The following is a 13256-nucleotide window of genomic DNA, read 5'->3' as shown; positions in this document are numbered from 1 at the left end:
GTTTTCCTCACGACTGAGGACTTGGAGCGTCTTTCAGGGGTTCCTTTGATAAATTTTTTGCCTGTTTATTGGGTTAGTTTTCTTCCTATTGAGAATTTCAGAATTCTCTACCTATTCTGGATATGAGCCCCTTTTCAGATAAACGGTCTGCAAATGTTTTCTTTTTGTCTCTTGTCTTTTGCTTACAGTCACCTGTGTATTCCTGAGAGTAAACCTTTAAAAAAAGTCACGTTTATTTTTGTCCAATTGTTATTTTATACGACTATTTTACACGTAATTTCTATATAGGAAGAGTCCATCCCCAACTTAAAATGTGAGTTTTGGCCATGAGTGGGCAGCACCGTATGGTCACGCAGGACGCGCCCCCTGGCCCCGACAGCCCCGCGTGCCCTGGCCCTGGCACCTGGACTCGCCTCCCGGGCCCGGAGTCTGCCTTTTCTGGAACCGGTGTGGACAGAGTCACGTGGAGCCTTTGCTTTGCGTCCTGGCGTCCCGCGTTCCTGAGTTCTGCTGTCACCTGGCCTGTCCCTTGTCCGCCGGTGGCTGGTTGCTGAAGCCCCTTTGACGTCAGTGTGTGAACACGGGGCTGCTTCTGTTGGGACACGACCCGTGGTCGCTGGCTCTGTTGGCCTGTCTTGCTGCTGGAAGTTTCCTTGGTGGGTTTCTGACATCTGCGGTCCTGTGCACCCTTCTCGAAACCCCATTTGTCGTATTTTGCTTTCCAGTAATTTGCACGTTCCTGCCATATGACCTCTTCTAACTTAGGAGCCCTCAGAGCAAACTGCCTCCTCGCTGCCTCCTAGCTCCGTGAACGGCTGCCACCCACACAGTCAGCTCCGTTTTGCTTCTCCTACTGCCTCCTTGTCTGCGTCTGCTTGGTGACCTAGTTCTGTCACTTGTGTCCCTAATAGCCCTCAAGGGCTCCTCCTGCTGCCGATCCCCTCAGCTGCCGCGTGGCCCGGCTCCCACTGGCCTGCCGCCGTCTGCTGACCGCCCCCCCCCCGGGGGGGGCTCTGCACGTGGCCTCTGTGCAGACTCTGCTGCTCGGGGAACGCTGTGCACCGGGCGCTGGTTCCGGACGTGTGTCTCCCCCTTGGTCAGCTGTCGCTGGGTCCCAAGCTCGACGAGAGCTCAGGTGGCTGGCGTCTGTCCGTCTCTTCCTGTGCGGCCATTGGTCGTGGATGCTGGCAGTCCCAGGGGCCCTTCGGTGATGGGGTCCTCCCAGGGGTCACATCTGGGTTCCTCTCTGACCACTTATCCACTGTCCTGGTTCTTCTGTTTTTCCTTCTGACTTTACCTCTTTTGTCACCGTTGGAGGGTCTCTCCGTCTCCCTCATCTCTGGAGAAGTCTCTGCTTTCTTTCACATCCAGAACACACACTTTTGTGCCCGTCCCCCCAGTCCAGCACCTTGTAGCACACACATGTTCACACAGCACTGTGTTCACCCCGTGCACATGCACACACGTGCCCACCCAGGATTCGGGTAATTCCAAGTGTTTCCCCCTTCTCGGCCCTCCGTGCCGTCCAATGTGTCTCTCAGCCTCCAGGTAGCACACGTGGCCGATGGCTGAGCCCGTGACGGGGGGTGTGGATGGCGCACAGGCTTGGGCAATATGTGGGAGCAGTTGGGTGTTCTTGAGCAATGACGCATACGAGTGTGTGTTTTTGGAGGAGGTGACATAAGGGTGTGGTGTACGGTTCCCAAGGTGCAGCTGATGCTCTGGTGGCCAGTTCCCTCCCGGGGGTCCTTGGCTCGTCTTCTGGAGAGGCCAGGTTCGTGTCACACAGGCCGCGGTGCTGACTTCCTCCCGTGCTCGCCGAGCGCTGGCAGCAGGTGCACAGGTGGGCACGGCTTGCGTGCTCATCCGCGGGGGACGGCAGGTCGGCAGGTGGCTTGGGTGTGGTGCCCGCGCAGCAGAACCAGCCGAACGTGCACGCGGCGCCTCCCTCCTCCTGTCCTCCGGGTGGACGTACTGCGCACCCTGCGTCCCTCCCCTCCGGCCTAGTCTCGGCTGCTTGATGTGATGTGATGTGATGTGAACGTGTTTGCACGCAGGATTTCCCACCTGTGGGGTTTTATCTGAATGAATTGACTGCAGTGGGATGGCTGGATCTTTACGTTTTACATTCCTTGGGCGATGCCATTCACCGTCCACAGAGGCTGCTCCACAGAGGTGCTCCCAGCAGTGTTTCTAGATGCCTCTAGGTCCTGCCCACGATGGCTGCACCCGCACCCCCAGGTTTGGCTGTCTGGTGGGTAGATGGAGGCTTCCTGTCTGTCTCCTCCGAGGAGGAGGCTGGGCGCCAGCTGTGTCCTGTCCTGTTCTTCTCTGTAAACTGAGGCTTTTCCTCTGAGGTGATAGTATTTTCTTATGGATTTGGAACAATTTTATTTTAAAGAGGTGTCTTATTTGTGGTAACAGTTGCTGGTATTTTTTTCTGAGTTTGTTTTTATCTTTTGACTTCATGATGTGTTTTTCCTGGCAGACGTTTTTCTTTTTTGGTCACGTGTTTGAATGTACCGACCGATCTTCCTTGATGGCCTCTGAGTTTTGGCAAGATCGGGTGCACTCAGGGTGGTATGGCCGTACGGCCTCTGGGTTTTGAGTCGTAGGTAGAGTGCACCTGTCCTACTTAGAGATTTTTTTCTTAATTCTCCTACAGTATTTTTACTAGATGTAACTTTTATTTTTATTTATTTTTAAAGATTTAATTATTTGACAGAGAGAGCGAGCGACCACACAGCAGGGGGAGGGGCAGAGGGAGAGGGGGAAGCAGACGCCCCGCTGAGCAGGGAGCCTGATGCGGAGCTCAGTGCCAGGACCCCGGGGTCACGACCTGAGCCGACACTTCAGCGATTGAGCCCCCCAGGTGCCCTGTACCTTTTATCTCTGAGGCAGGATTTACATTCCATCAGCTGTCCTTGAGTGAAGCGCACGGTTGAGCAAGAGTGGACACCTGGTGTCACCTGGTGTCAGCAAGGTCTCCCCTGGGTGACCGGCACCTGCATGACACGCGGCGGCGAGCAGCCTCAGCCCATCGCTGTGGACCGCTGGTGCCTTTTGTAGAACATCTCATGGCGGAATCAGGAAGGATGTACTTCTGCATCTGGCTTCTCAGCTCAGAACGTTGTTCCGAGCGTTACACCTGCAGCGTGTGCGCCCGGAGCTCGCTCCTGTCTGTTGCTGGTGGCTGGTGGCGTGCCACAGCGTCCCTCTGAGCTCACCCGTCCCAGACGGTCAGGCTGTTTGGAGGGTGTGGCTCGGAGGAGTACCCTGCTCGGAGCCGTACGTCTCCATGTGGGTGCTTAGCTTTGGTTGTTTCTGGGTAAATACTTCCAGGGGGATTTCTGTGTCCTTAACTTTATAAGGAACTGCCAAACCGAACGTGGCTGTACGCGCCACAAGCATTGGCGGGAGTTCCTGCTCCTTCACGTCCTCACCGCCTCTCAATACGGTCTTTTTCAGCATGTTTATCGCCGGCTTTCCTGAGTACACACAGCCGATGATAGACCACCTGGTGGCCATGAAGATCAACCACTGGGATGGGTAAGTTTTGTGTTTGTCTCATTACTAATGTGTTTTATCAGAATATCTGTCAAAGGGCAGCCCGAGGGGCTCAGCGGTTTAGCACCTGCCTTCGGCCCAGGGCGTGACCCCGGAGTCCTGGGATCGAGTCCCGCGTCGGGCTCCCTGCATGGAGCCTGCTTCTCCCTCTGCCTGCATCTCTCTCTCCTCTCTCTCTCTCTCTCTCTCCCTCTCTCTGTGTCTCTCAGGAGTAAATAAATGAAATCTTTAAAAAAAAAATGTAGCTGTCAAATAACAATTCTTATTTTTTTTCCAGAGGAGCGGTTAAATAGAGCGAAGCCTTGAGTGTGTCTTCTTATAGATTTTGTCTGTTAAGATGACTTTTGCGAAGTGATAGGCGTTCCAGTCTTCGTGCCTGATGTGCTGGTTAAGGGTCTGACTCTAGTGTTACCTCTGGAGACCTTAGGTGTGCCAGGTGTGCGGTGTTGCCGCGTGGATGCGGTCGTGTTGGGGTGTGCCGGAGCGCAGGAGCAGCCCCCTGGGCGCTCCCTCAGGGGCCCCTTCCCCCGTGCTGTCCTGTGTGGCCGCCCTGGCCGGCGGTCTTCTCCGTTGTCTCCTGGAAGCCGGCAGCTTTTCCTCCTTCTGTAGCAGCCCCAGGGCCCTGAGTGTTGCGCGAGTTAGCTGGGGGCCCCTGTGATCCAGAACCCAGAGGGGTGTCTGCGCTGCCGGCCGCCGTGACTGCCCCTGGGAAGGCGAGACCACCTCGTCTAGGAGGGCTTGGCGTGGCTGCTGGTGCAGGCAGCAGGGCTGGAGGAGAGGACTGCCTGAAGGTAGGGGCTGCTCACAGCCCTACGTCGAGGGCCTGGCTGTAGGGCGTCACCTGCGGGGCGTTCCTTCTGACCTGCCAGGACCAGCACCCTGCACGGTGGGGCGTTGGTGGGGCTGCCGTGTGTGCAGGAGGGCAGGGCTCTCCTGGGAGTGGGGCACCCCTGTGCCACCTACGTGGGTGCAGCCCACCCACCAGCAGACCTCTTCCTCGGTTTCCTTGCCGGGGATCTTCTGAGACTTGTGCTGGTTTCTGACACTTGAGGCGTCACTGCACAATCTCTCATAATTGGGACAAAGATCCCATGCACCAACCCTGCGAGGAACTAGTGAGTCAGTAGGACACTTAAGACCAGAACGGTGCGTGTGTCACCCGTGGTGTTGGGCTAAGCTCTGAAGCCGTTAAAATCTCCAGCTGATGTCAGAGCGTTCCCTTCTCCATCTCCATGTTCCGTGCATTTTGGGTCGGCCTGTTTGTTAGGTGCGTTTACAGTTATAATTTGTATGTCTTCCCATTGGATTGACTCTTTATCATTATGACGTTTCCCTCTGTTTTATGGTAAATTCCTGGTCTTGGAGTATGATCTGAGGGGTCGTGGTGTGGGGGCTCGCGTGCTTTCTTTGAAGGGCCAGGCAGTAAATACTTCAGGTCACTGTTCCGTGTATTTGTAGTTTTTTCTTTATCTGACCTTTTACGATGTAGAAACTGTCCTTGGCTTAGGGCCCTGCAGAGAAGCCCGGCTGGAGCCCTCGTAGCCGCTGCGGCCTATGCCCTTTGCCCTCAGCCGGGGTGAGTCTTGTAGGGTCTTGCTTTTCTGTCCCTTCTCACGGAGTCTGCCCTTTGTGTGAGGCCTTTGGTCTGCACAGAGCTCAGGACATCGTCACCAGGGTTCACTTTCTGCCCGTCTGTGGCTATTTTCTATTTTTTTCTCATGGCTTCGGTCTTGTTATCAATTTCGTTAAGAAGATACTTTTAGAATAAGCTCTGAAAACCTGGAAGTGTTCAGGGTGTGTGAGCCGGGCCGTGGAGGGAATGTTGTCTGGTCCTAGTTCTTTCAGGTTTGAAGATGCTCAGAACCACATCGGCTAACACTTTCCAGAACATTGGGCTTTTTAAAAAAAAAACATTTTTTAAAGATTTTATTTATTTATTCATGAGAGACACACAGAGAGAGGCAGAGACCCAGGCAGAGGGAGAAGCAGGCTCCATGCAGGGAGCCCGACGCGGGACTCGATCCCGGGACCCCGGGATAACGCCCTGGGCCGAAGGCAGGCGCTCAACCGCTGAGCCCCCTGGGGATCCCCCGAACATTGGGCTTTATAAGGCATCATGTCGCCTTGTTACTCTATGATTCTTCAGAGGTGGAGCCCTTTCTGCATCTGTCTTCGGCTGGGTTATGCCAGTGAGGAGACGGCAGCTAGAAGTTCGCTAACAGACTTGCCGGTTCTCCGGTCGGCTCACAGCTTGCCCTGGAACATGTGGCGCCCCTTGCAGAATTCTTCACAGATGCTGACGCATGGCACCCTTGACTGGTGCATCTGTTCTGTTTTACCTTAAGTAGTACCACTTTTATGAGGTGCTGCTCCCCTGTCTTGGGTTTCTTTTGGAAAGTTTTCTGACGCCTGGTTAAGCATCTGCCTTCAGCTCAGCGTGTGATCCTGGAGTCCTGGACCGGAACCGGCATCGAGGGTGCTTCTCCCCCCGCCCCCCGCCCCTCCCTGCACTCGTGCACGTGCACGCGTTCTCTCTCTTTGTCACATAAATAAAATATTTTATTATTATTTTTAAAAATATTTTATTTATTCATTCATGAGAGATACAGAGAGAGAGAGAGAGAGAGAGAGAGGCAGAGACACAGGCAGAGGGAGAAGCAGGCTCCATGCAGGGAGCCCGACGCGGGACTCGATCCCGGATCTCCAGGATCAGGCCCTGGGCTGAAGGCGGCGCTAAACCGCTGAGCCACTCGGGCTGCCCAAATAAAATATTTTAGAAAGATAAATATGACTTAATTTTTTGGATTGTGGTAGGATGTACATAACGTAATATTACCTTAACCACTTTTCGTGTACAATGCAATAGCATTGCGTATGTTCCCCATCCACCTCTAGAACTTTTTATCTTCCAAAGTGAAACCCTGTCGCCGTTGACAGGGACTCATTGTCCTCACCTCTCCCGTGGCCCCTGGCACCCACCATCCTGCTTTTTGTCCCTAAAAATTTGATTCCTCCAGGGTCCTGATGTAAGTGGAATCATACAGTACTTTGGGACCGGTTGAGTTCACCGAGCTTGCTCTCCTTCATGTGCACCCATGTCGTAGCAGCGATAGGATTTCCTTCTGTTGTAAGGCCAACACTCCATTGTGTGTGTAGAGCACATTTTCTTCGCCCACTCGTTTGTCAGTGGCCGTGGGGTTGCTCCCATCTCCTGGCTGTTGTGAAAAATGCTGCCGTGAATGTAGGTGTGCAAATCTCTCTTCTGGACCCCGGATTCAGCTCCTTTGCGTGAAATACCCAGAAGTGGAATTAGGATCATATGGCGTAATTCTATTTTTAATGTTTTAGGGAGCCCCTAGAACCATACTGGTTTCCCTAATGGCTGCACTTCCTTACGTTCCCACCCGCCCTGCACAGGGATTCCAGCTTCTCTGTGTCCTCATCATTCCTTGCCTTGCATTTTCCTGACGGCGATCCTAGCCCGTGTGAGGTAGCATCTTGTGATTTTGACTTGCATTTCCCAGGATCATTGATATTGAGCATCTTCTCTCGGGTTAGTTGGCTCTGTGTGTATTGTCTGCGGAGAAGCGTCTCAAGTCCTTTGCCTGTTTTTAAATCCAGCTACTTGTTTTTTGTTGAGTTGTAGAGTTGTAGAGGTTTTTCATATATTCTATATTAATCAGCTATTTTCTCCCATCTTGTAGCTTGCCTTATCACTCTCTTGACTATTTCCTTCGATTGACAGAAGTTATAAATTTTAAAACAGGGACACCCTGGTGGCTCAGCAGTTGAGCACCTGCCTTTGGCCCGGGGTGTGATCCAGGAGACCCGGGATCGAGTCCCACGTTGGGCTCCCCGCAGGGGGCCTGCTTCTCCCTCCTCCTGTGTCTCTGCCTCTCTCTCTCTCTCTCTCAGGAATAGATAAATAAAATCTTTAAAAATTTTCGTAATGCAGACTTTACCCATCTTTACTTTCTTGTCTGTGCTTTTGAAGTCCTCACCAGGTCTAACATCATGAAGCTTTTTTCCTCTTTTCTTCTAGGAGTTTTGTAGTTTTAGGTCTTACGTTTACATGGTAAATATAACTGTTTTAAGTAGAGAACGCTTATGCTCAACCTGGCACCAATTGGGAAAGATGCGTGTAACTGGTGTCGGAGTGGCTGCCCCCTTTGCCTCCTCGGGACCTTTTGCTGCTGAAATAAATGGTTCTCTGCTCTCAGACCCATTTATCACTCACTCTTCAGAACTGGCTTCCTGAGCCCTGACCATTCACGGAGGCTGCGGGGTGCAGCGTTGGTTGTGGCTGGCGTGTCACCGAATGGTTGGCATTGGGTGTGGTGGTCGTGGGTGCGTGGTGCTGAGCTGCTTGGTGCCCGAGACACTCCTGCCTCGAAGCACTCATGTTTGCTGTTGGAAGTGGACCCCTAAGCAGGACCTGGGGGCCAGGAGGGGTGGGACATGGTCCTGCCGGGGTATGGGGCTCATCCCTCTTTCAGGTGCTCATTCTGAGCTGACGTGTGTCAGATATTCAGTTGTCCACATACAGGGAGCCCTCATTTGTCCTCGTTTGCCCTCGTATGCATGTGTTTCCACCTTAATGTTTTTATCGTGTTTCTGTGTTGTCCTGTTGCTTCTGCGGTGACACTGTTCCGTCCTGGCGTCCGGTGCCTGGGGGTGGGAGGGGGCGGGGAAGCTGGTGGGGGAGCTTCTCAGAGTTTGGTCTGACGCCGTCTGGGCCCCGTGGACGCAGGAGGCCTCGGTCACCACCTCTGGGGGCTTCCTCTGTCGCTCGACGCATTGAGAGCACGTCGATGTGTTTGGAAATATCTGTACTGACGTGATACCCGCCTCCCACGTCGCAGCTTGAGCCGGACGACATCCGCCCCGTGAGCCTCTGGTCCTCACAGCGAGAGGTCACATGCCTCTGCCCGCTGCTCCTACTCCGAATTCCTCGGGTGTGGGAGGCTGGGAGACACGTTGCCCCTGGCGCCCGGAGAAGGCGGCTGTGACCACCGCAGGCTTGGCTCCTGCCCGTCGCTTGGTGAATTTGTCCCCATTTGTTATCACAAGTTCTTACTTGTTTGTTCCTTCATGTTTGTTTTCATTGGTGGCTCTGAGTAAGTGGCCGGTCGACCCTCCCGTCTGTCCTCTGTCTGCGAGATGGAGCAGCTGGAGTCGTGAGGAGGAAGGAGCTAACTTTCTCTGCGTCCTTCCGCCAGGGTCATCAGGGAGCTGTCCGCGAAGGCTCTGCACAACCTGGCCCAGCGAGCGCCGGAGTACAGCGCCACTCACGGTAGGTGTGCCCGGCCGTGCTGTGCCGCGCACCCACGTGTGCACCTGTGTGTGCCGGGCGGGCACCGTGCTGGCGTCCAGGCCTGAGGGCTGGGAGCCCTGCCATGTTTCCTCCTCCCCGGGACGTGTGTGGATGAAGAGCTGGTCTGCGCCTGGTCGGGGGACGGAACTCAGCCGTGGCCTCTCCGCGGACAGACGCCCTGACCTGGGGCCAGCAAGCCTTGGGTGCACGGACCTGAGGGACCGTGTTCTGCATCTTGCGTGTTTCAGAAGTAGCTACATTATTATCTTTTTAAGTGAAGTGATTCACAATGTAATAAATTAAAACACAAGCGTCTTCCTGGCCACCCCGGGCTGGGGGAATGGCCTGCTGTCCCATTTGCCCACCTCGGTGGGAGAGGAGAGCGGCCAGGCCCAGAGTGTTGACACCTTATGACAGGAAGGACCCGTATTCCAGGATAAGTAAGCATCTGGTTTCAGGTGGGGAGCCCTCGTCAAACCTGTGTAAATCATGCTTTGATAATTAGCTGGTGGTCGCGTCGCGGCTCTTCATCTGGAGTCCGCGATGTTACTCCTGTGAGCCTCTCATAGCCCGGGCCCTCCAGGGGAGGCCTTGGGGCCTGCTCGTTGCCGCAGCCCCAGAGCAATGACTCCAGGACATCTTCACGGCCTGGAGGACGGGGGCTCAGCCCTGTCTTTTCCTCCCGTCGAAGAGCGTGAATAGATAAGGAGCCTCCCTGGTCCCTGAGCATGGACCGCTGCCGGCTGCCTGCATGGGCAAACGCCTGTGCGGGTGCTTTTGCGTGGACGCCGTGCGCCCTGACAGCCACCGCAGCAGTGCGTGTGTGTGCTCGGGGATGCGGAGGCTCCGAGGGCTGTGGTTCCCAGGTCAGTGGGCAGAGGAGTGTGGCGAGGTTCTCGTCTGCCCTCCGCCCGCTCCTGGGGTGTCCCCAGGGCACCAGAGTCCTGCAGCTTCCTTTGCTCCGAGCCGGGGAGGCAGGCTGCGGCCCCTCCGCCCACGTAGCTACAGCAGAGCCCCGGGTCTCCGCCTCCACTCCGGATCCCTGCCCCGTGTCCGGGGGACCCGGGATCGACGAGCTCTGCGCCCCCACCTGCCGTCCTGCTCACGCCTCTGGGCGCCGAGGAGGGTCTGGTGTGTTGACGTGCGTTAACTCTGGGCGTTGCACTAGCGGCCCTCGCGGAGGGAGCTCTCCCCGTAAGCCTCCTGTTGCTCCTGAGTCTGACGCACGGTCCCTGCGCTCGCTCACGTGTCCCGTGGCCCCTGTCGTTCGCAGTTCTCCCCTGCCTGCTGTCGAAGACGCAGAGCCTGGACCTGCACACGCGGCACGGGGCTGTGCTCGCCTGTGCGGAGCTCGCCCGCGGCTTGTACCGACTCGCCGTGCAAGAGGACAGGTGGGAGACGTGCCCACGGTCTGTGTGACTCCTGTGGCCGCGAGCCGGGGTCCCCGCATCCATTGGGGTTCTCCCTCCCTGGTGGCCGTGTCCACGGGCTGCTGGCCACCGGGGCCCTGAGGGCCCGAGGCGCCGAGTAGCTGTTTCCTGACCTCTTGTCTTTCTGGGGATTGAGTTAGCTCAGAAAAGCAGGATGTGTTTTCAGAGAGGGTGCTGAGCGGGCCCTGTGCTCCGCGTGCTGGGCGGACTGTTACTCTTCGTAATTTAAAGCATCAGAGGCCATAAGTGGTTACATTTCCAGTAAGGACCCTCTAGCGGGCAGAGTCCTAACGACGCGGGAGTGTGGTATGGGTCGTGGAGCAGCTCCTCGCGGGCCGTCTGTGAGTTTGTGGGACTGCTTAGATTTCTACTTTTCTTTCCCACCAACTTTTCCACGAAAGGAAAAGCTCACAACACCCTGCAGTGTCTGTAACCTGGGCCCTGCACTGAGTCTGAGGACCACGGTCTTAATCGCCACCCGTCCCTCTGAAGGACCCTGGGGCCACGTGAGGCAGGGCGCTGGCCACAGCCTGGGGCTTTGGACCCGTTCAGCCCCTTGCCTCCCCCGGGCTGGACGCACACCGTCAGGCAGCTTTGAGGACGTCTGCACGGGGTGATGTGGCACCTGGGGCGGGCTGAGGGCTTGGCATCAGCTGCAGTGTGCCCAGTGCAGCTGCCCAGGGCAGGCCTGGGCGCGACAGCCTGGTGAGGTGGCCACCAGCCCGGGCGCTGGGGTGTGAGCGGCCCCTGCCTGGTGTGGACACGTATCCCAGGCTACCAGAAGGAAAGGTTTCAGTGTCGGGAACCTGGTCGGTACCGAGAGGTGGGCACAGGGAGCCCCCTCGGCGGCGGGGGCAGGCAGGAAGCCTCCCGGGATCCAGGAGCCGCAGCGTCTGGTCGCAGGGCCCTCGGGTGCCGGGGGAGCTGGAGGCCCCTGAGCGCTCCCCTCTGCTCGTCCTCAGGGTGTAAGCTGCTGTGTTTGCCCCACGCAGGCCCGTCGCAGACTACCTGGATGATGCGGCGGTGCGCGGCCTGAAGCAGATCCACCAGCAGGTTGGTGTGCGGCCACCATGGCCCCTGCCCTTGCACGTTCTCCCTCAGCCCTGGTCCGGGCCGCAGAGTCTGATGGCCCCACAGGTTCCGCTGAGCTTCGTCTGGGCCCACCGCTCACGGGGAGGTCCTCTGCCCCGCGGGTGGCTGGCACCTGGGGCTCTGCGTCCTGAGGGTGGCCCCGAGCACGCCTGCCCCTCCCACCAACTGGGCGTTTCCTGCATGCTGCTTGCACCTCCCTGCTGCCCAGGCGCCCAGCGACCCGGCTGCGTTCCCACCGCTGTCCAGACATGGGCCTGTTCTTGCGGAGGCTTGGATTCCCGCCTGTGCCTCCACGGCGGGACCAGGGTCTGAACTGACCCCCAGGATCTGGGTTCACACATCTTGGGGGGAGAAAGTGTGTCCATTTCTGTGGGTTCCGGAGATTTCCCCGAGCTCTGTGGCTCAGGAGAGGTGCCGGGTGAACCACTCGCGTTACCAGGTGACGTCAGAGTCTCTCGTGGGGACGTGGGTGGGTTGGGGTTAGTTGTATCCTGTGAGATTCATCTCTCACGTACGATGCACCATTTTGATACCAGATCATCTGGCCTGTGCCGTCCAGTGGGTGCTGTGGTGCCGCGCGGCGGTGGGGTCGGGGCATGTTGGGGGGCACCGCGCGGTGGCGCAGGGTGGCTGGGGGGCATCCTTGGCCTGTGGGGGGAAGGAAGCTGCAGGGCCGCCCCTTGGGTGTCTGTGGGGCACGGGGAAGGCCTTGCCCTGCTCACTGCCCAGTTGGGGTCAGGGGTGTGGTCCCGGCCGCCCGAGAGGCTGCCTGGCAACCCTGGAACTAGGACGCAGGTCGGTCCTGGCTCCATTCTCTGTGCCTTGGTTTCCCTTCCACGTGAGGGCACAGGGGCTTCCTGGGAGTCGAGTGGGCTCCATCATGCGGACACCCAGCCTGAGAAACGTTTGTCGTGTCCTTGTGACTCACTGATGTCACATACCCGCTGTGTCATTTAAAACTAATTATAACTAAATAACTTTCACTTTTTCGTTTCAGCTCTACGACCGCCAGTTATACAGGTAAGCGTCCCAGCCCCACGACCCTGTGTTCGGGGGTCACCCGCACGGACGCCACGCGCACGGGCACCCCGGCCCGGCTACTCGTTTGAAGGGGTGTGTGTCCCGGTCAGAGGGTGTGAAGGTCCACGAGCATCACGGGTGTCCTAAGCTTCACCGAGGTCTCCGTGTCCTGCGGCAGAGTCGGCTTGTGTAGGGCTGTGGCCTGGCGGGCGTGAGGCCGGGCGTCTGCTGGCACCCGGCCCCGTGCTTCTGCCCCCCAGCCCACTGGCCCGGCTGTGCTCCTCAGGAGACCTGACTTTTCCAACTTCCGTGCAGGTGAAGCCGCAGAGGTCGTGCACGTCATGTGCGGACCTCAGAGTCGCCTTTGTGTTGCTGTGCAGTTGGTGGTCAAGTCCTGGTGTGGACGTGTGCTTGCACTTTGCTTGGGTGAACACCTGGGGGTGTTTAAGGCCCCAGCAGCTCGTCCAAAGGGCTGTGCCGCTTGGCGTCCCCCCGTGGTGGCTGGGAGCACTCCCCGGGCTCCGCACACGGCGGGACGTCTCCGCGGGGAGCCACCCGGCACGGCCCGGGGACTGGTGCCCTTGGCGTCTTCTGCATGTGACTGGCCGTCTTCTGCCGTCGGTGAAGTGACTTTTCAGATCTTTGGCTTATTCATAAGACTTTGTGGCCGTCTTGTCACGGAGCGGCCGGGGCTCAGACGTCCTCCGCTCCCCTGAGTGGTTGTGGAGGCTCAGCACAGGGAGGCCCGGGAGAGGGGCTGAGCGGCCGTGCTCCTGGCCAGGCCTGGCTGGCTGGCACTGCCCAGTGCCAACGCGGCAGCTGTTCCACACAGA

At 57.4% G+C, this 13256-nt stretch overlaps 1 protein-coding gene across 1 annotated transcript in view; it reads left to right on the top strand.

Annotated features, from left to right (window-relative positions):
* TBCD (tubulin folding cofactor D) overlaps nucleotides 1-13256 on the top strand; it is a 139895-nt gene that overhangs the window by 101845 nt on the left and 24794 nt on the right. Inside the window, exons 18-22 of the mRNA XM_038546182.1 lie at nucleotides 3469-3549; nucleotides 8787-8860; nucleotides 10155-10272; nucleotides 11304-11364; nucleotides 12401-12423. Of these exons, the coding sequence (XP_038402110.1) occupies nucleotides 3469-3549; nucleotides 8787-8860; nucleotides 10155-10272; nucleotides 11304-11364; nucleotides 12401-12423 (357 nt within the window). The remainder of the gene's footprint in view (nucleotides 1-3468; nucleotides 3550-8786; nucleotides 8861-10154; nucleotides 10273-11303; nucleotides 11365-12400; nucleotides 12424-13256) is intronic.

This window comes from Canis lupus, chromosome 9 (assembly GCF_011100685.1).
Source record: "Canis lupus familiaris isolate Mischka breed German Shepherd chromosome 9, alternate assembly UU_Cfam_GSD_1.0, whole genome shotgun sequence".
NCBI classification, from domain to species: Eukaryota; Metazoa; Chordata; class Mammalia; order Carnivora; family Canidae; genus Canis; species Canis lupus.
Note: the sequence above shows the minus strand (reverse complement) of the source record. Positions and strands in the feature narration are given on the sequence as shown.